The sequence below is a fragment of the Hippocampus zosterae genome, chromosome 9 (assembly GCF_025434085.1).
Source record: "Hippocampus zosterae strain Florida chromosome 9, ASM2543408v3, whole genome shotgun sequence".
Lineage (NCBI taxonomy): Eukaryota > Metazoa > Chordata > Actinopteri > Syngnathiformes > Syngnathidae > Hippocampus > Hippocampus zosterae.
Window position 1 is genome coordinate 20,435,862 of NC_067459.1, and position 21,958 is coordinate 20,457,819.

Here is a 21,958-nt window from a genome sequence, read left to right on the forward strand (position 1 = left end):
GTATTCGTCATACGTTAAGCTAGCTGCAATTATTCTATGCACAGGACACAGTGGTCCCACCAATGACACATGAGAGTAAAATGCCCAATGAAGAGACACTCGGGAGTGACAGTTGATTGATAAAAGCAACTGACATCAGCAAAGCAGCCTCGTAGGTTTGCGCAAATCAGGAGCCTTGTGCCAACTGAATTTTAGGCCAGTGTCTGATTGTGAGAAACACAGTACTGAACTTAGATCACTCAGAAAGTGTTGACCTTTGCCAAGGCTTGGATGTCGTCACACTATTAAACAAAAACACGGAATGACTAAGATTGTGTTCATTAGAATCATGGGTGAGCTGGCGTGAATCCCAACTGACTCTGGGTGAGAGGTGGGCTGCACAACAACCAATCGCAAGGCACATACAGAAAAACAACAACTTTGGATGTTTTTAGTCCTCAATGAAGATGGACAGGGCGAAGATGCTAATTGCACAACATACGGCAACACTGGAGACAAGATTCAAACACAAGCCGTGTGAGGCAGAGCCACGACGCACCAGACTGCCATGCTGCTCGTGAGTGTGCCTGATTTTTAAATAAAGGTGAATGTTATGCTCTGCAAGAAACGACTGAAAATGTCCACCAAACAGCATGGAAAAAAAAGCACAGTATCTGCTGCCAAATGTAAAAAGAAGGACCCTTTTCACTCCTCTGGACATATAAAGGCAGACTTCATGTCCCAAGGAGATGTTTTCCTTTAGAGTCATGTTGTCTTTGGGAGTAAACTCCACACGAGAGAAGCCCGAGTCCATCATACATTTGACCTTGAAATACAAGGAAAACATGACTTTCCCTCAGTACAGTAATGCATCATAACAAAAATAAAACTGTATTAAATATAGTCCAGTCCACTCTGTTGTTACACGTCATAACCCCTTGATTATTCTCACAAAATACGGAGAATGATGACCTCTTCGTGCTAATGATGCACAGAGAGGGAGAAAGAGAGGCAAGGGGTGTATAGATAGAGGCGAAATATTCAAAAGCGCCTTCACGGGCCGTCACGTTGTGATGGGCCAATGACGTGAGCGCAGGGAAACACTGGTGAGAACACACCAATGGCGCCGTGAATAAGGACAGGCGGGCGGGGGGCGGGGCCTCCCCCCCTCCCTCCTCGTGTACGCGTGTGTGTGTGTGCGTGAAGCTCAACCCCTCCTCGTACTAAGCACCCCACCAACCACTCCACCCCCCGCAGCCCCACGGCTCCCCACCTCCCCTCCCCCCACAGCTCCCCACCTCCCCCCCCCCTCGCTTATGCCCGCCCCTGAGTCTGGAGCAGCAAGCGGCGGAGCTTCACTGGCTCTCCTCGCCTCCTCTCAGTGCGGGAATACAACAGCGCAGAGCGGCATGGACACGGAAGGGAGCCCGAGCAGCCTGTCGTCCGTCACGGACAACTCCCCCCACGACCCCTGGTAAAAAGCCTCCGCTTTCGCCCTGCCTACCCGTCCCGGTTCGAGTTCACCTTGGACTTTTAAGTTGAGTTGAGTGAGGGAGTGGAGCCGAGACAAAAGACAAGCACGCCGTGTGTGCGTGTTTCTGTGTGTGTGGGATGGATCCACTAAGCGGAGAAGACGCTCTCTCTCTTTTTTTAATTTTTTATTTCCACATCCATCTTCCTACCGGAGGCCACATTTTGCTCCAACTTCTGCACCACCAACGGGAAAAATCGCTCCCTTCCCTCTCGTCCTCTTGGGGATTGTAACGGCCCCACCGGCCCATTGGTGACTTCGCAACATGGCCGATGCTTTCGTCTTACTTTACTGATGCTCTATCGCACGCACCGACTCCACTTTTCACTCCTCTTATCGCTACCGCCTTGTGCTTTTCTGGAACGCGTACGTTTCCCTATGTGACTTTCTGCTTGTGTTTCTCCCATTCAGCAAAATGTTCATCGGAGGTCTGAGTTGGCAGACGACACAAGGTGAGAGATGTCCCGCACGTTACTTTACACACACCCGCACACACAGCGGTCGAATGTTATTCGTGCTTACCCTCGCATATTCCACCGAGTTGCAACTCAACTGTAAATAGTTCAACGCATTGCCTTTCCGTTCAATGAGGATCATCTCTTAGGATTTAGTCTTGCCGAGACGCGAGGAGATTAACGCTGAAAACACATACAGAGACTGACTGAGCGACTCGCGTGTCCTTTTCTGAGTAAAACACAACGTCCGATATGCTACGATCGATGATGCCTTCACAAGTTTACCCATTGATGGCCACGCTGGCGTGTTGTTTTGCTTACCGCAGCGCTCCGTGCACCGTCACAGGAGCCATGCGCGCAGCACACTGTTTATTCCCGCCACTGTACCCCCCCTCCTCCCCTCCCGCCCCAACACACACACACTCCGCCCCACCCCCTTACATCTTATTATCATACTGACTGCAATGGTGTCCAAACAACAATTACCATCAAGTGGAGCGTTGGTTGTGTGGGTCCTTATAGATCCGTTACATGCTTAATGGTCGCATGTATAAATTGCCCATCCTGTCATCTCACAAGCAAAATGATTGTTTTGTTACAGAGGGCTTGAAGGACTACTTCTGCAAATTCGGAGAGGTGAAGGAGTGTATGGTGATGCGAGATCCTATCACTAAAAGGTCGAGGTAAGAAGGAGGGAGTGTGCACCCCATTGTCCAATCACTGGATGGGACCCTGGCGTGCTCTCTTCTTGGACATGGGGTCGATTGAAGTTTAAGTTATGTTCTTTCTGATCACTCCCAGGGGGTTCGGGTTTGTCACATACGCAGACCAGGCCGGCGTGGAAAAGGTGCTGGCCCAAAACAGACACGAGCTGGACTCCAAAACTGTGAGTCCCACCTCTTTTTTTTTTATGGTGCCGCTCACTGTTGTAACTTTTCCAAATGTGTGTTGCGTGTTTTCCCCCTCAGTGCATCTAGCCACCCACCGTATGGCTTGTAAAGTTGAGGAGTACGTTTTGAAGCAGCAACCCCCCCACCCCCCACCCCATCCCTTCTCTCTGCTCATTTCCCCCTCCAAATCCTGGTTCACGGCGCCAACCTGAAAGCGTTCTTTCTTGGTCTTCATTGCCATGGTTACCTGGGGGATCTAAATGGGGTCGAACCCCCCCCCCCCCCCCCCCCCGCAAAACCTTCTCGGTGTTTTTTTTTTTCCTTTGGTAGCAAATGTTTTCTTTTGGTCCTCAATGAGGGGAAAGGGGATGTGAAGAAAAGAAATGAGTTGTTGAGTGACTGTTGTGAAGGCCAGGAGTGACGCTCATGACTGCCTGCTAGTTCAGTTTTAATTACTGACGCTGTTCATGTAATTTCCCCCTCCTACACATGTAACATGTGGGCACTCAACAGTGTTCGGAAATGTGTCACACACACACACACACAACCTACATGTGTGATGCTGTGACACGCTGCGTTTAAATCTCTATGAAGGTGTGAAAGTTGCAGTCTTGGTCATGTAGATTGGGTGTTGTTAGCTTGCGCCATTTCCTAACCACATGTACACACATAACAATAGGATGATTTGAGAGCGAAAATGAGAGGCACAGCATGGGCCCAAGGGTGGAGAAAGGTAGCGTCGGTTAGTTGTTGGAGCAAGCCTGTTGCCGGGGGTGACGCCAGCCGCTGGAGACAGTGCTGTAAGTACACAGCCTGTTGGGATTTATGTCGCCATAACAACTTCTCAGCTATTTTGCATTCATTTAAGAGCAACTTTGTGCGCGCGCGCGTGTGGCACGGATAGACACACGATAGTTGCGCATCTTGTTAGTTTGCTCGTATGCGAATTGGATTTAATCGGAAAGTGGAATGGCTCCGCTGGGAGTTCCTCTGATAAAAACTGCGTTGTCCTCACAATAGTTTGTGTTTTTCGTGTGGAAACCATTTCTGGAGAACTATCGAGTGTTCATTTTAAATGTTAAACTTATATTTTGTGGATTCGTGTGATGTGAACGCTCGCTTGGAGGAGGAAGTTGATGAATGCGCAGTTTTGCAGACCTTTGCTATCGTTAGCTGTTGGAAACTATTGGAAACTGAAATAGATCCGAAAGGCTAAACAGTTTGGTTTGGTACACACGTAGCCTTAAATGGGTTTAATCCAAAAACACACTTGGAACAAAGAAAGTAACCTCCAGTTTTGTTTTCATTCAAATGTATAATTAGCGTTTTTTGTTTAGTGGTGTTTTATAAACACCTCAAATTTGCAAAGGACATTGAAAGAGAGTCAGTTAAAACCAGCGTTACAACTTTGCGATTACCGTAAAATAACAACTTAAGAATGAGACGTCGGCACATGATAAAAGATCAATTTTTAATTCTCAATATTTGCCGCTTAAAATCCAGACAGCCGTCTGCGGTTGGATGGGGATTACATGAAAGACAAACATTCCTGAGTGGACCGGGTAAAAAAAAAAAATTATTTGAAGCTAGGCCGTCTCCAAATGAAGCCGACCCTTTGCTGTGTGATAAAAAGCGCTTTTAAAGTACAACATATGACAAGGATAGGAGATATCAACAGAATTCTCCTGCCTTTGGGAATAAACTACATCCACAGGTGCAAGGTCCGTAAAAGCGCGGCCACATGACGTGCGGCATTAAACATTTACCCTTCGTTAACATCTCGCTTTCCATTAGAAGATGGGCAGAAGCTTAAATTTTGATGACACTGTTGGAACTGTGCTGTCAAATGACAACAAATACGATGTCACGTATTGTTTTTAGAGCAAGGTTGTTGCTGGTTAGATTTCCTGCCAGAGCAGAAAACGGCCTTAGGGCAGCGGTGTGCTGTTTTCTGGACACAGGAGAAGGGCACAACTGGTATTTGTTTTCTCGGGAGAAATGTTTCACTGGAAGCAGTTAGGGGAGAAAGAACGAGTGAGAACAGGAGGTGGGGGGGGATTCTCCTCCTTTGTTTTAACCTGGTTTTAGACAAAAAAAATTTAGAAATTTTATTTTTCCATTGTGTTATTCCTAATAGTCGTCCTAAACAGTATTTATGGATGATAAAAAGGGGTTGTTTTGGGTGATTGGAATAAAAATGTATTTTTCGCGAGTGATACAGTTGGGTGATACAATGAGTGATACAGTTGACCTGGTGCATGCTCACCAATTTGACTCGTAAAATCAAATACTTTTACTGAAGATGCAAAATGTATGGCGCACTGAGCATGAGTCATTAAATGAGTCTGAAACCAGAATGGTACCGAAACATTTTCCAAAAATAACATTAAAAAAAAAAAAGACCCAGGATCTGTACTCCACCTGTCCACAAACCTTCTTACAAATGTATTTACATTTTACATTTAAATGTCATTTTTCACCCAAAACCCGCATAAAATCCACCGACCGAGACCTAACATTCATAGCAGAAGTAATATGCCTTTTTGGACCTTTAAATCAACTCGCGACGCGGTCTTGTGATTTGATTTTATTAATTTTTTTGCTACTGGCCGTATGGCACGAAGGCTTTCATCTAGCAGCCGCACCGAAACTGCATATGCTCAAACCAGCTGCTGTGCACCGAATGGCGGTGCACTTTTCTACTGTTCGAACACCTGGTTAGCAGAAGCTGGCCGTTGGCCCGAGCGAGCTCTACTGGAGATTAGCGGTTCATGCTGACGTGGTAAAGACTCGTACAAAGGAGGATGGAGAAGGTGGAGGCGAAGAGGAAGGCGGGAGGATTGCTGTAATTAGTATAGATCTGAAAAGCAACTAATCGGATTGAAGGAAACAAACTGGATTGGGCTTCCGAGGTCCATACGCGGCCTCAGATGTGTGGATAAAGCCTAAACGGGACCCGAAGGTGGATCCAAGCGCTACATGTGCACGCCACCATAAGCACGCATGCCCGATTGCCCGGCCTGGCACAGCCCAAAAAAAAAAAATCCTTGGCTTTCAGGGCCGTAGGGGTTTGGTTCGGTAGTTTTGGGGCGGGGGGTCCTCATTAGTAGGCGTCGCTAATTTGTGCCGACTGACCCTGATGGGTCCAAACCAAATCCCTTCCTATACTTATGTCTCATTTTGCCCCGTAGCTGTTTTGTTGTTGTGACTGAATGTGATAATACCACGATAAAGGGGGGGGGGGCTGCTGTTTGTTTGCCGTTTTTGTTCCAAGAAGGTCTCAGCAAGTGTGATCACAAGCTACTTGTGGAGGTGCAGTAATGAGCCAGTCAAAGCACGGGCGATGTACGTTAGTGCTTATGTTGGCGCTACATTATCCGGATGCTTGTGTATACAGTATGCGGGCCTGTTGGGGGTAGCACGGGAGCCCTAGTTCCTCTACGGGCCCATCTGTTTTGTACTCTTTGTCCTGTTAATTAATGAAATCAGAGGGGCTGCCTGCTGGGACGGCCCCGCTGCACCGCTACACTGGACAGGCCCACTTTCTCATGAGCCGAGTCTCTTTTCCAAATGAATGCTTTCTCTTTCTCCCCGTGCATTTTTTCTTGATCCCCCCCCCCCCCCCACACACACACACATCCCCTCCCGCCCACCTCTTTATTTTACCTATTACGGTACTGGATGGAAGTTGATTTTTTTGGGGAGGGGTCAGCAATTATTTTATATGTTCGATTAAGGTTCTATTTTTTGTTTTTCAGTCCGTTGCAATGGTGAACACGCCGGGCCACGTGAGGTGACTATTGGTTGTAGATTAGTCCTAAAAGCCAAGCTACTAAAAAAAAAAAAAAAAAAAGAATAAATAAAAGAAATCACATTGCCGTCTCTTTGCCGCGTAGCCGGAGCGCGGGTTGGGTGTTATGAAGCAGGGTGTTAGTCAGAGCATTACGAGAACACTCAGTTATAACTCTTTTGAAGAAGAATTGCTTTCTTCCCCACAGTGTGCGTGATTAGCCGCATTTTCGCCAGTTGACTGTTACACGGTCGAAACGCTTCTCAAATGTCAAGCCTCTCTGTTCAAGATGTGAAGAGCTATTTCTGAGTGTTGCAAACAGTGACCTGGCTAAGCCATTTTACTTTTGCTTTTGTGGCCTGTCTGTCTTCCTTAAGGCTAATGCGGCAGTCTTAATAGATGCTTTAGTTTTCGATTGTCAGAGCCTTCCTCTGAGTACCGCCAGTTGTAGAAATTACACGTTAGATGCATTCTGTTTTCTCGCTGAAGTGGAATGCTTTATTTATTTATTTGTTTTTTTTTAACAGCATGGCATGACTGCAGTAGCCATAGTCGCGCTACAATAAGATGCATTAGTCCTAACCTAGTCATAACCGTCTATACTGTATTAAGCCGTTTTTACGCTAAGATCTCCTTATCATGTAAATTATATTTACCGTACTGCTCGATACAACACCCGGCATGAAAACATGAGTACATTGAGACATTCAGAGATGTTCCCATCCCGTTAAAAATAACAAGGAATCGCATTTATCATTCGTTTTATTTAGGATACAGTTTGTCAAAGGCCCATCCCGAACAGAAACTCCTGATATTAATTTCATAGATCTGCACTTTATTATTACATTACGAAAGGACACAAAGAAATGTAATATTTCCTGGGACGGTTACACAAACAACGACAGCACCTTTGCCGTTGAGGAAAAAAAAAATGCCGGATGATGTGTCTCTACTCCAATTGGGACCTGGTGTCTCCCACTCACATAAACACAGTTTACTTATTCTGTTATTGCGTTACACCTCAGAGGTCCGCGTGACCTTTGCTCCCAAGTAGTTAGGTATTGAATTTGGGTCATTGAGGAGAACGAAAAGCGTCTTCCGCCTGATGAGGGGTTCGGTTGGCACCTGCGCTCTTCAAGCTGGTAATCCCACGTCAAATATGTGATTCAAATCCTGGAAGGAATGTCATGTGGTCACTTCCTGTCGCCAAAAGTGCGCGTCCTTCGTCTCGAGGTTCGGACCAGCTGGAGGTGACACGAGGCTTCTTGTCTTTTGTCTTATTTGAAGCTGCAAAGTCGCCCGGCAATCCCTCCCAAGGGCACCGCTGCCGCCTGGTAGTTACCCAGCCTTGTGCTCTCCAAGTGGCCGCAAAGACACTTAAAGGTCCTCCAAGGATATTTTGGTCTGAAGAGTTGGCATCAGAAGCCGGGAATGATCACAGGAGAGTGATGAATACAGTGTGTGAATATTGAAGAAAAGCGCGCTCGCTCTCGTATCGTGCGCATTGCTCACTTTTCGAGTGCGTGTTGTTTGGCTCTTTGATAGGCTCCTTTTTGGTTGCCAATATAAATTCAACGCCTGTGTGAGACACAAGGGGTTTCTCTTCACACATCCAATTATTAGAACAAAGATGGAAGCCTAAGACCTTAATACACTACAAGGTTCTGTGACCTAAAAAGAAAAAAAAATCAGCTCTTGTTGGCTTGGGTGGGAATAACACAAGATTCCAGGCAAATTTGAAATGCCAGGCCAGGCTTTGCATATTTAGCATTATTACAGGCCGGCTCATTCAAAACTCATTTGCTTCTAAATTTATCTCTAACCTTGACCACTGCTCAGACATTCCAGCGGGGGCGAAATATGGATACATCAAATCTTGTTAATCCTAAATGGAGGTTGTCTGGATTTGTCAGTGCGAAGAATCCTTCTGGAAATCGGAATCTTACACGCGTGTTCGTTTTCGGCTGCCGATTGCCATACTCTTGTCTAGTTTGGGGTCCAGATGAATTTGTTTATTAATACACTACTAGGAATAATACAAAGCGTTTAAGCCAATGTGTTTATGTCTTAATGTCCATCTTGTTCATTACACCCGTGTGTTTGGATGTTTGGCGTGCTTGCATCAACAAGGGCCTACTATACATTCTTAAGCATTAGCATATCTTCTATTTCTGGATGTGTTGCCCTTCATATACGCTCAGTGACTTAACTACAGCATGTTTCTTGGAGAAATGAGCACTCTTGGAGGATTAATTCATTTTCATCTACAAGGCTCGCAGAAACGTAAATGTTATTTTTTTAAGGGTCCTCAAAAAACTGCATTTACGCACACACAAAAAAAACCCCTGTATTGAATGTCCTCTTATTTTAGCTTTTCATAACCACACATCACCCATTGCACGGCAACATTTTCGTTAAAATGCATCTTTGGTTTCAACTAACAACTAACAAGCTATGCTAAGTTATAGAAGAGTTATAAATAATGTCCCAATTATTTGTATGCTTTCTCCATTCAGGGATATTAAGTACCCTAAATGTGTAATCGATTAAAAAGCTCGAGATTATGCTAGAAGTTAGCCGGATGCTTCTCGAATGGTGTCAAATATGACATTTCCCCAATGTTGTCAGGGCTTCTGAATATGAAAACTGAAACGAGTGAGCATTGATCTTTTCTCTAGTTGAACTGCTGCCGCGACAAATCTTCAATCCCAAAAAGTTAAATTACAATTTTAGAAATTATTACAGGAGTAAATCATGTCAATAAAACGCCAGCGCGATTTCTTACATTCAAAATTAGTCCATGCTTCCTCGCTCGTCTTTGTGGTGATTTACTTTTCAAGGCCCATCGTCCAACCTAAATTCACAATTTGAACGCACCGTCTATTTACACTAAGAGTGAATCAATGTCAAGGAGTGGTAAGGAATAAGGTCACTTATGGTGACGAGTGTCACATTTTTCTCAAATGACAAAATGATTCCTCAAATAACTACAGTGCCAAGAATGTCACCGACTCAAAAGCATTCAATACGTTAGTCTGCTGCTTCAGTAGAGCCATCGCCTTCACAGTTTACTAATCAGTTAAAACTGCAAAGCTGGACTCTGAATCTGAAACTCAGAATCCAGAATCTGAGAAAATACTTTGCTGTGATGTGTGTATGACTAAATAAAAGCCGTCTGCTCTCATGTCTCCCGCACAGATCGACCCAAAAGTGGCTTTTCCTCGCCGTGCTCAGCCGAAGGTGAGTGCACATGCAACGCCGAGTGATGTCATGTGTCGGCCATAATCGCTCAGCTCTGTGGTTGGTTAGGATTAGCGTCGGTCACATGATGGAGGAGAGGCGGCAATCCACTTGACCGGCCTGACACTGTGACCCTGTCACCCTGACCCCACCTCCCCCACCCCTGACCACCCCGCTCACCCCCCACCGCCACCCTCCACACGCACGCACTGCCATTTTTTGTGCAATTATATGAATGACACATATAGCATGCATGCACCTGTGCACTCGCACACACTTAATATTTAGCTCATTTAGCCTGAATGTGAAGTCGAGCTCTCAGCACTTGAAATTAGATCAGTGAATAAAACAACAACAACCACAAAAGAAGTTGCATCATCAGTCATTTTTAAAAAATGGTCTGCTCCCTTTTCTGTGCTTACAGTTGGTCACAAGAACAAAGAAGATCTTTGTCGGAGGACTCTCGGTCAACACCACCATTGAAGACGTGAAGCAATACTTTGACCAATTTGGAAAGGTAAACTTGGAAAAACTCTTTTAATTTGGAAACTGCACCCCCGTGATAAATAGCATGCTTTCCTGTTGATGCCGTTCATATGTTTGACCTTTTCTTTCCCCAAAAAATTTTTTTTGATGCCTTTACTCGGTCCATCTCGAGGCATCTGCCAAATTATCAGTGAGAAGGGTGGGGAAAGATAAGAATTTGAATTTGACTTTTATTTGGCCTCCCGTAGGAGAAACTTGTCTCGGAGGTCAACGTGTCGAGGAAAACTGAATCAAAGGTGGTTAGATAAAATGGGTCTGATGTTGTGCAATTTTTAATCATCTCACTTAGCGGCACTGCTTCTTTGAATGAAATTTGGTGCAAGACAAACACACGCTGCGGAGACAGATGCGTGGCTAAGGAGAGGGAGGAGAAGGGAGGAGGGAGCGGGGAGAGGGGGGTGAGGGAGATGGCGGGGGACTGAAAGGGAAGAAGCAACCCCCCATTGAGCGAGAGGGAGGGGGAACTCGGAAGGGTTGAAGGGCAGAGAAAAGGAGGAATGTTGGTATATTGAGGAAGAAATGTAAGTTTGAATGGCGGGGAGGGAGGGTGGGGGGGGGGGTGGGTCAGCCATCTGATGGGCCAGAAATGCACCAAAGTATCCAGCCTGCATGCAATAAGGGGTTACTTTTTACTTTTTAGCCCACTGTAGCTTGGATGAGGGTGTGGGGCTGAGACTCTTTTAAGGACTTCGGGGCTTTTCTCTAATAACTCACCAAATGCAACAGCTGCTCCTTTAACCCTGCCCCCCCAAGCCCTCTTCCCCACACACATCCTACATACACCAAACGCATCACATTTTACCCCAAAAATCAGCACCACAGATGCTCTCCTCCATCACACACACACACACACACACACACACACACACACACACACACGCGCGCTGATCAAGTTCCATAGCTTGTTGCTGTGGTGACCTGCTTTTGTCCATAGTCCCACAGTAATCCAATGTTGTCTTTCTTTTTTTTTCCCCTTTGGGGTTGCTAAGTGTGTATTTGCATGAATGGAAAGAGGCGTGTGTGACAGTGGCACCGTTTTGGCTTTGAGCAGAGGTGAGCTTGCATACATTTGGGTAGACAAAACGAGAGCAGAACTCGCAGTCAGTGATCCAGTAAATGTTACGAGGTTCTGTTGTCAAAAAGTCTGCTTAAATCATCTAAAATTGGACATGGCTTTGTGCTAAAGGCCAAATATGTTGTTTGTCTCGCTTGGCCTGTGAATCAGGGTCGAAGCATATTTAAGGCACTGATTTGATTCAAGTGAAGTTGTCTAAAGCCTTTTTATCACCAAGCAGTTCTGTTGAGATCCGTAGGGCACACGTTTGTAAAGGATGCTAAAATATCCAACCTGCACGGCACCGTTTTCAAAGAAATATGCATTCTTTGGAGAATGCAGATAATAGTGTAACGGTTTCACTTTCATGTTACGGTTCAAAAGAAAACAAAAAGACTCATTTAGAAAAAAAAAAGATGGATTATGATGGGGAAAGGAATTTGCAGTGCGCCACTTGTCATGAAAAATAATGTCACCATACCGCACTGTCTTCTTCATGTTTATTTCAATAATTGCTGATTTAAACACGTGTCAAACTATTTACGCAGTTATCCTCCAACAGTACTTGTACATTTGTACTTAAAATGTTTTCAGGGAATCTGTTTTGGGACAGGCAGCTGGTGAATACGCATGTCGTTAGGCGATCACAAAGTCTTGCCCTAGCGTGCATATGACAGCATTTTTGGTCCTTTTCACGAGTTGTTCATTTTGGCCACACTGTAGTGAAACCTTTACAAGAAATTCTCGTTTTTACTTGGTTGTTGCTGTGTAAACAGTCCAGTCAAAAGACAGCGTTGGATAACCTGAAAGGACAAGCAGGCAGTGCGCATGCTCGTAAGAGTTTCTTTACAAACTCATGTTGCCCCCTACTGGCCCGGCATACACATTACAGTGTTTTCAATCGGTTTTGCTATATTTATTTTTTAAGAATATTTTTAATATTTATTTTAATTTTTTAAAACGTACATTGTTGTCCTTAAAACACAACATTAATCGTGTTGTAGGTTGCTGTCAATCAGGATTACATGTGTAACACGTGCTAAACTCCATTTTTCAAGGTGCTAGTGTCGTGTGTCATGGTTTCTTAGATGTTCCCCAAAAATGTTTGCAGCTCTGAGACGAATCACTTTTCCCCGGTGGTTACACTCTCTCATATCAAAAGACGGCGCTGACTCCACAGAATAAGGGGATATTCGGACTGCACGGACACATGAGACTGAAGCTGTATCATGCGTAGCGGCAATCTCACAGTGCATTCCTGCTGAGCAGGAGGTATTTCTTGTTTATTATCCGAGCCTGGTTACAAGGTGCAGGTTGGGATGGAGTAGGACTCAGTGTCCTGTTTATTTTCATACTGTGGCACCGCCTCGAAAAGAAAACACCGAATGCGCTGCGTTTTGTGCAACTCTTTGATGCATACTGAAGTTTGTTTCCTTAAGCGCACTTCTGAAAGCACATCTATACTCCTCTGCTTCGTCAGAGTGGACGGAAATGGCCGTTCATTATAATATGTCAGATTTGTGAGTTTATTTGCAATGTCCCTACGGAGAATATGTTATTAGCTATTGTAGGTTCATATTTTCTAGCCCGTGTGACTTTCGCGCCCATGTTTCTCTTGAGATTTACCGGACGTGAATCTAAATCCACTGTCTGGACTTCACAAGTAATTCGACCGTGAACATTTCACGTCTGTTATGGTCCAAACGAAAGCCTGTTTCAGTCTTTTCATCATTCAAAATAAAGCACCTCACAGGCCGAATGACTACGTACTAAAATACTAGAGTTGAACCATAGCCACTGCAAGGGAAAACAGATCTGGATGCACATTAGTTGTCGATGGAGAACAGAGTGCAGAGATAAAAGGAAAAAAAAGCAGAATGGACAGGGCAGACGGGAAAAGTTGGGACTCCACTCACCCATATGAGCCAGCAATTATGAGGCTTGACTGAACACTTTGTCTGCTGGCCTGTTTAGAGAGCTGTCCGGAGAGAGCGTGCAAGGATGAAAGAGGGAGATGTGAGGATCGAGAGCAGGCGGGGGGGAATGTGAACGCCACCCTTCACAATCTACTATGTTGAACGCTTATTCTTCTCATAAAAAGATGCACCTAAAAAAACAAAACAAAAAAAACCCAGACTACTTTCAGGTGTCTCTCATTCGGTCACGTGTCGATCTTCTCGACAATAATGCTGAGTAGTTCGAGATTGAGCCGCTGCTAAACCAATCTCAGTCCACCCGCAACTGTCCAATCAAATTGTCTTACAGCACCCGAGGTAGTGGACATCGGAAATCGTGTTTGGCAAGGGCAAGCGGCGAGTGTGCGACCGCAGCATAAGCTCATACACGTGACAAGTTCTTTGAACAAAATAGTCCACCATTGTCTTCTGTCTCAATTCAATATTTTGTTATCTTTATATTATCATCATGTCTTTTTTTTTTTGCTTCCATCTCAGGCTTTGTCTGTTCTGTGAATAATTCGGCCTCGGTTTGAAAACTAGCAGCTCATGCTAACCTAGCATAAATACTTCGGATGCTAACAGGGTCTCAAACTGCTCATGTAACTCTAGTCTTATGCTAACATGTTGGCTTGCAGCTGTCTACTTACTGTCCTGTTCCCTGAGCTCGCTGCTGTGTCATTGAGTATGAGCGAGTGGAGAAACGGGGAGGACAGAATAAACTCATTGAAGGACTGCGGGGGGTGGGGGCTGCGTGGGTTCGTGCAGGGGTGCTATATATTGAGATAGATGGGAGTCCAAAAGGGTCATGGAGACTGCAGAAGCAACCTTGGTCCTCTCCATTTCCATCCTCAGCATGTCTAGCTTGCAAACTTTTTCAACAAAGGCGCAGACGTGCACGGGGGTGTTCATCATGTGAATTAACGTTTAAGAAAGCAGACGTCCTGGTCATCCCGAGGTCTCTGCCGCTCACGTTACACCGGTTTGAGTTTCAGCGGCGTCGTGAAAATAGGCATGTCGTCATTCCCCACCTGTGTCGCCATGTGAGTACGACACAGGACGGGCCTGCGTCTTTGCATTTTCACCTACAAGACGACATCGTCGGCAAAATGATTACCGTCGACACTGACCGGCAAAAACAACAGAAAACATGAATAAGCCGAGCATGCCAAAACAACCCACCGATTCAATTTTAGTTAGAGCCATTTGTCACCTGCCCTTAAGATCAGACACCACGAGTGGCCTTCGACACCGTCAGAAGATTCCAAACTTTTGCTGCCGGCAAATGGCAGGCGGGCGGGGTGTTGGTGGGTTGGGGGATTTGGTGGTGAAAAAGGGGAGGAGGAGGAGGAATATGAATAGTGCTGTGGAATGAGTGTGAATAGGAAAGTCGAGGGAGAAGAAGAAAAGCAGTGCATGTTGACAAAGCCCCTTGCTCACTCTTTTTCAGATGCAAAGTGTTTGTCAGCAAATTTTCCAATGTTCAGTCAAAACTTTCTCCTCTTTTGATCCCCACGTTATTCGGCTTTACAGTTCCTCATTTCCCCCTCCACCCCACGCAAAATTGAAATGAGGTTGGGGGAAGCCGCGTTCTTCTAATTGAAATTCTTTCCGTCTCCAAGGCAATTGTAAACTTTGTGGAGAAAGCCGAGCGGCGAGTGCAGAAACGGGAGGACAAAAGAGGGAAGAATTTCCTGACGTATCTTGTGATATCTCGCCGTCCTTGCTGATTGTCGCATTAAAAAATGTGGATTTCAAGTTACCGCGCGCGCACGCCGCGGTCATCGCTTTTTTTGGGACCTCATTCTGTCTTTTCTCCTTTGTCACCTGTCACCCCTCTCTGTCCCTTCACCCTCTCCATCTGTTCCCCCCCACCCCTCTTGCTCCAATGCTAAAGAGGGACAATGGCACCCCATGCTGTGTGATGATGTGTGTTGACGTCAAAGCCCATCCTTTGCTTTGTTCTCACAGGTCGACGATGCCATGCTTATGTTCGACAAAACAACCAACAGACACAGAGGTGCGTATGGAGGATCACACACCCACACGTACGCAAATTAAAGTAATTGGTGTGCGGGACCTTATGAAGAGTCCTCGTGGGAGAATAGGAGGGAGGAAAAAAAAAAAGGCAGGAAAAAAAAAATCTTCATATTCATGCGCCTTTTCCACCCTCTACTCCTCCATGCTTCATTTATCTCTGTCCTCTCCCAGCGAGGCCGAAGTGCCGCGCCTGCTGAGGGTCGCAATAAAGGGTCAGATTGGTTCCAGGAGAGGATGGAACTTAATGAGATGAGTGAGGAATAAGGGGGAAGGAGAGGAAAGAAGCCAGGAGGTAATAGATGAGCCGGTGGGGGGAAAAAAAGGGGTGTGGCCGGTCGAGGTTAATTCAGGTAGGGAACAACCAGCGTATCAACAACAGCTGATTGACAGGCCAGCAATGTCACGATGGTTTCATGTTTCTACCTCCCTGCTGTGAGGAAGGGTAAGGAGAGATTTAATGGACGGCCGTCACTCCTGTCCGGTCTATTCCTGTCCGCATGGCATCAGCCTATAATAGTCTCCGATCTTCCTTGCAAGCAAGATCAGGATCATCAGACACTGTAAAAAAATGGACTGATTTTTTTCCGTTCGGAGTGAAGCTTATGCACAGTCAAAGGTGTTTGTGTTTGCAAGGCGGGCTCTGCTTTCGCCACTCTTTTTTTTAACAGACAATAGGAGTGTTACAAGAGTGTTTTTTGTGTCCTCCAGGCTTTGGTTTTGTCACTTTTGAGAACGAAGATGTGGTCGAGAAAGTGTGTGAGATTCATTTCCACGAGATCAACAATAAAATGGTAGGCAAGCAGAGACGCGACACACCGAAACATTTGCAACAACAACAACAGCCTAAGGGACAGCTGCACAATTATAAAGGCAATATTATTTATCAATATATTTTGCTTTATCGCTAATTCTCCCTTTTTTTGGGTGAAAATAATTACATGTCAAAATGCGTGTTTGTAAGCGTTACATTCATGTCTGCAGATTTTCCGACCTAGGCTGCGCATGTCATTTTATTTTCGCATCACTGAAATGATATCCCCCCCTACCCCCTGTGTGCTGTAGGTAGAGTGTAAGAAAGCACAGCCAAAGGAGGTGATGACACCAACAAGTTCAGCCAGAGGTCGATCCAGAGTGATGCCCTATGGGATGGACGCCTTCATGCTGGGCATCGGCATGCTTGGTACGACTCATTACTTGAATTACCTTAAAAATGTTTTTCACTTGTACCGTAATGAGGACAAGCGCTACAGAACATTGATGCACGGATGTGGTTGTACTTATGTCCGAGTATCAGACAAATATTTTTAAAAACACTTTTTAAATACATTTAGCGAATACTAATGAAAAACATAATTCTCCTTCCGGTTTGTTTGATCTTCCTCATATTAACCTACAAAAGAAAAAACAAAAATGCACATCGAGGTCATATTCTGGAAAAGACCGTGACGCTCGATTAGATATGATTAGCAGGTGTTTGGTTCCCTCTAGTGGACAGTTAGAGGAGTGTTTGGACCAGCAGTATTGACACTGCATAGTGGATGAGTAGATGTTTTGTTGCTCTTCACTTCGCAAAACCCAATTGCACATCCTCATATTGTTGTTCAGTTTTTTTATCTCTTTTTTTTCCTCTGACAGGCTACCCAGGCTTCCAGACCACCACTTACACCAGCCGTAGTTACTCTGGAATTGCGCCAGGTTACGCCTACCAGTTTCCAGGTGAGTGTGTGTACGCCCTTTTCCACTTTGCACAGGCGAGTCGCTGAGAAGAAAAGCCAAAGGATGCGGGTTGTGGCATGTAGTTGAATCAGCTGCACTGAGATCACAAAATGTGTTGGAACAACAGAGGCCACGTGCGCACGCACACGCACGCAAAGATAGACAGGCTCTAGTTTAATACAAACGCTCTTCCAGTGGAGTCTCTGCTCGCTTACGGTCACTTTTAACACTATTCAGCACAATCTTTTTGGGGGGAATGTTTTCCAAACTCAACATCTTCCGTTTCTCTTGTGTCTGCTCAAATCTTTTGCTCTGTTTATTTTTTGACTCATGTAACCTCGTGTCCTTTGGCTGAATAGCGCCTCCTTTTCCTCCGTTCCCACCTTCCTGCCTTGCCCCACAATAGATGTTTTCACATAAAACCTTGACGCTCTGTGCGCTTGCCTTCACGTTTGTGTCCCGCTGTGGCTCTGTAGTGCGGCTTGTGGATGGTGACCGTATTTACAGAGCGCTCTCTCTTGCCCTTCTCTGTTTCTAGAATTCCATTTAGAGAGGACCCCCCTCCTGACATCTTCCCATCCCCCTGAGTTGACAGGTCAGTAGGTACCCACTATATGTAACAGCTATTAAGTCAAATCCCCAAATTTGACTTCATTCTGAGTAAGAACAACCATGAACAATATTGATCAGAGATCCTTATGGTCCCATTTTGGACTTCTTTGAAATGTGATGAAGGGTATTCAGGATTGGGCTAATGTTTTTTTTTCGTAACTGGGAGTCTGTGGACCTCTAATGGTCCTTTGGTGTTACTGCAAGTGGTCAGTGGAAACACTATACATTCATTCATTCATTCATTCATCTTCCGACAGTATTTTAAAAACCATCCTATGACATTAGAAATAAGATTAGTTTCCTCGAATGTGACTGAGACCTATCGCTACTGAAACTACAGAGGGTGAAAGGACTTTTAGTTGTCCTACTTCATCTGTTTCACATCTGCAATTCATTATATTTTAATGAGATTGCGTTCCCTCTTGTATTGTTAAAGTTACCCCATGACGCTGTTAATACAGACTCAACATGATCAGCTTTTTTTTTTCAAATTAGGAGCCCCCCATCCCCGCCTCCTGGCGTTCCAATGGGCATAAAATGCTGTTTTTAATCAAACCGCACTCCAAAACCCCCAGACCGGGTGGGACGTCGCGGGTCGTCAGGGTCGAGCAAATGTATAGAAGGGGTCCAGGGCTCCAAAAAAAAAAAAAACAAAAAACGTTAGGAACCAGCCGAGTCGACGACTGCGGCTGTCTTCATACTCCCCCTAGTGTGCATGACTTGTACTTGCACCTTTGGCTTAGAAACCTCCTTTGCTGTGTTTCAAGAAACCAAAGCTTGATTTGGTTTGGGTTTTAAATCTGCCGATGGATCAATGTTTCAGCATCTGTTTGAGCTTCCCGAAACAAAAACGTCAGTCAATCCGTACGTTTCTGTCACCTTTAGCTATTCCCTTGACTGCATACGGACCAATGGCAGCGGCGGCGGCGGCAGTCGTTCGAGGTGTGTATGTGCCAAGCGCATAATTGCCTTTGCACTAGCAAGTCTAATGTTCAAGCTTGACCCAACTTCTCTGCTGCCTAGGCGCCACCCCTTCTCGCACAGCTGGATTTCTGAGTACCAGCAGCCCCGGACCAATGGCTGACTTGTACGCCGCAGCGAATCAGGACTCAGGAATAAGCAGCTACATCAGCGCGGCTAGCCCCGCCCCCAGCACAGGGTTCGGCCATGGTCTCGGGGTATGTCACCAATTCTACCTCCACGCCCTTGAACATAAAAAGTTGACGCCACACTGTTCAAATGCCAGGTTTATTTTGATGTTATGATTTTTTTTCTTGTGACTGTCCAAGTTATCTGTCTTTTTTTTTCACGCACGAATCCCTGTGTTTATTTGTGACACTAACAGCGGATATGCATTCAATGTGTTCTGTGCGTCCTCAGGGTCCCCTGATTGCTACTGCGTTTACTAACGGCTACCACTGAGTTGACTCGTGTCATAGATGATTTGGAGGCTTCTCTTCTGCTGATGAGCCAATCGAATGCTGAGTGCTGTTTGGCGGCACAACCTGATTGGCTGGCCGCAGCCCCGCCTGGCTGTCCTGTGGCTAAACCCACCGACTGAATATCTTTTTAAAAACCTGAACTCTGTTTTTGCTGTACTAATCTCACATGAACATAATATCTCAGCGTGTCCTCAACTGGATCATCCTGAGACCCCACCATTATTTTTTTGAAACTGAGAAAACTGCAAAAAAAAAAAAAAAAGGCTGTGGCGAAAACCGCAGAGGACTATTTTTTTCAAATTTTTACTGTATCTCACTGTGTTATGTTTTCATCATGAAATTCTTGAGAGCTGTCCCTGGTTTAACACCGGGCACGAAGCGTTTTCCTCAAAAATCCTTTTTGACATACAAAGAACAAATCAACGACAAGTCATTTTTCTAAGCTTCATGGAAACACGGAGAAAAAAATGTATATTTTGATAGTCTCTAAAAACAAACCTTTGTAATATTGTTATTAATATTGACATAATATGATAATCTGTGAGGTATTTTATTCTGTTATTGGTTTGAAAGCAATGTTTTTATGTCTTCCTGTAAGATATTGTACATAGACTTTGGGTCGAAGGGGAAGTGCGGGTGAGGGACTACTGAACCAGCTGGCATGAAATTGGTTGGTTTGGAGAGCTTCTATTTCACTGGAAGTCGTCGATATGAAACGATACGTGGTCATCTCACTACTTATTACGCAAGAGAAAAGTTCTTGTGTACATTATTGGCCATTCCTCTCCAGCATGGACGCAGTGTGGCACTGTCCATAATAAGGCAAAAACGTATAAACGGGAGTTTGTCTGGCATTTATGTTCTTTTTCAAAGTCATCACATTTTCATGCTTTTCTGCAAGCAGCAGCTTTTAATGTTGGTGATACTGCTTTCTTGCTTCTGCACGAAAACTACTTAACAAACTATGTCGATGGAGTCATTTTAAACTTAAACTGGAAAAATCAGGGCTTTGTCAGATTGGGGGTGGGGGGTTGAGTTGATTTTTTGGATTCTTATTTTCTTTTTATCCACTCACTTCTTTGTTTTTTTTTTTTGTTTCCTTTCTATGTGCTCGCACGGTGAAGCACCGTGGAAATATATGAAGGACATTCTCCGAGAAACAAGATGTCGAAAACATCTCAACAATGTTCTGTTCTCTTCTCACTGTGGAAGGTGCATGCGAACGCGTCAAAAGTGTGTGAGCGAGTATTCGTGTGCTTGCATCAAAGGATGATACGGAATGACTTGTGACCAGTTGCCTGTATTTGGTACTGATATGATCTCCCCGTTGCATTTGGTTTCACTGCTCTCCACTGTTTCCCTCGCATCACTTATTTTGTATTCACTGCTTTGTGCCCCTCCACGTTATTGTTGATGATATACAGTTGCTGCTCCATTGTAAACGTTGGTGGAGGGGGTTTGGGCAGGGAACATGAAATGTAACAGGGTCTGGTCCCAGTGGGCTCTGATAAAGGGTCTCGATGGAGACAAACGCTGGCTGGAGGGCAAAGTCCAACGCTGGAACAAATTCAACATGTGCAAAAAGAGAGAAAAAAAAGTGAGCTGTTTGTTCAGCCTTGATTCACGTTGAGCATAGCAAGACACTTGAAGCCACTTCCTCATCCAGCCAGTCATTCCTGTCAGACCATCTGGGACACGACACAAAACTACTGCTGGACACCGACACTGTAACTTTTGAACTTACAATAAAGCAATAAGTTATTTTGTACCTTGCAAATGAAAATAGTGCTATTATTGGTAAAAGCAGACGATGTGTGGATAATCTTGCGGCATTAAGATTTTATTTTCAGGAAAAAAAGAGATATATTTTTCTGTGTTGAGATTTTGACCCCCTTGTATTTTGACGATCTGTCCTGTGTTGATGTCAGGAAAAGGGCCAAAGGTTTGAATTGAGCTTGTAGCGCTGACACAAGTTCATAAAAATGAGGGATGGCCCCACCAAGCTTTACAGCAATTCTTTTCTTACCCCCGACTCCCAGATAATTTGAATTTTTAAATCTTAATAAATTATTCTAAAGTCTGTGTGTTTTTTGTTGTTTTTTCCCCCCACCATGATACATATTAAACAGTGGCATGCAGAGGCTACAAGCAAGGCTACGGCAGAAAAGACTCACTTCCCCAGAAGGGGTGACTATTTCCCCGGGCTCTTGGTGCTCTGTGTGGGGTACAGTAAGATAGAATTTGGTGATTGAAAATATCCTCTTTCGTTTGAGGTTTATCCTCCTGTTACCTTTTCTTTTGTGTTTGCTAAAATGGCGCCGGGAGTACTCAACTACCCCACTGGATGAGAGTAACGTTTGTGATTACAATTCAGTAGAGGGGAAGGAACGTCCACTTCGAAGTTAGCTTCTTTAAACCACTCTTAACCTGTTTTTATCCTGCGTATCCCGTCAACCTTGTCGAGGTGGTCTTCTCAATCATGGTGCGTATGTGTTAAAACTTTTAACTTAAAAGTATTTCATTGTTTCACGACACACGCCTGTTTTGCTTTTAGGTAGATTAGCATATTCGCACAAAGATGTAGACCACATGATGTCACTTTCAGACTATTAAGAAGAGAATTGAGAATATTTGACTTTATAATGTACAGTATTGACAATGTGTCTGTGGATAAAAAAGAGCACTTTATATTTTATGTTGATAAATAG

At 44.8% G+C, this 21,958-nt stretch overlaps 1 protein-coding gene across 1 annotated transcript; it reads left to right on the forward strand.

The window, feature by feature from the left end:
• The first annotated feature begins 1,277 nt into the window (after positions 1 to 1,277).
• Positions 1,278 to 21,330, forward strand: LOC127608254 (RNA-binding protein Musashi homolog 1-like). The gene is made up of 14 exons (XM_052077262.1): positions 1,278 to 1,453; positions 1,922 to 1,962; positions 2,567 to 2,648; positions 2,767 to 2,851; positions 9,844 to 9,885; positions 10,310 to 10,402; positions 15,412 to 15,460; positions 16,189 to 16,271; positions 16,543 to 16,660; positions 17,116 to 17,196; positions 17,735 to 17,791; positions 18,694 to 18,750; positions 18,832 to 18,986; positions 19,189 to 21,330. The coding sequence occupies exons 1-14, from the start codon at positions 1,296 to 1,298 to the stop codon at positions 19,228 to 19,230; spliced, it is 1,143 nt and encodes a 380-aa protein (XP_051933222.1). The 5' UTR covers positions 1,278 to 1,295; the 3' UTR covers positions 19,231 to 21,330.
• Positions 21,331 to 21,958: the final 628 nt, after the last annotated feature.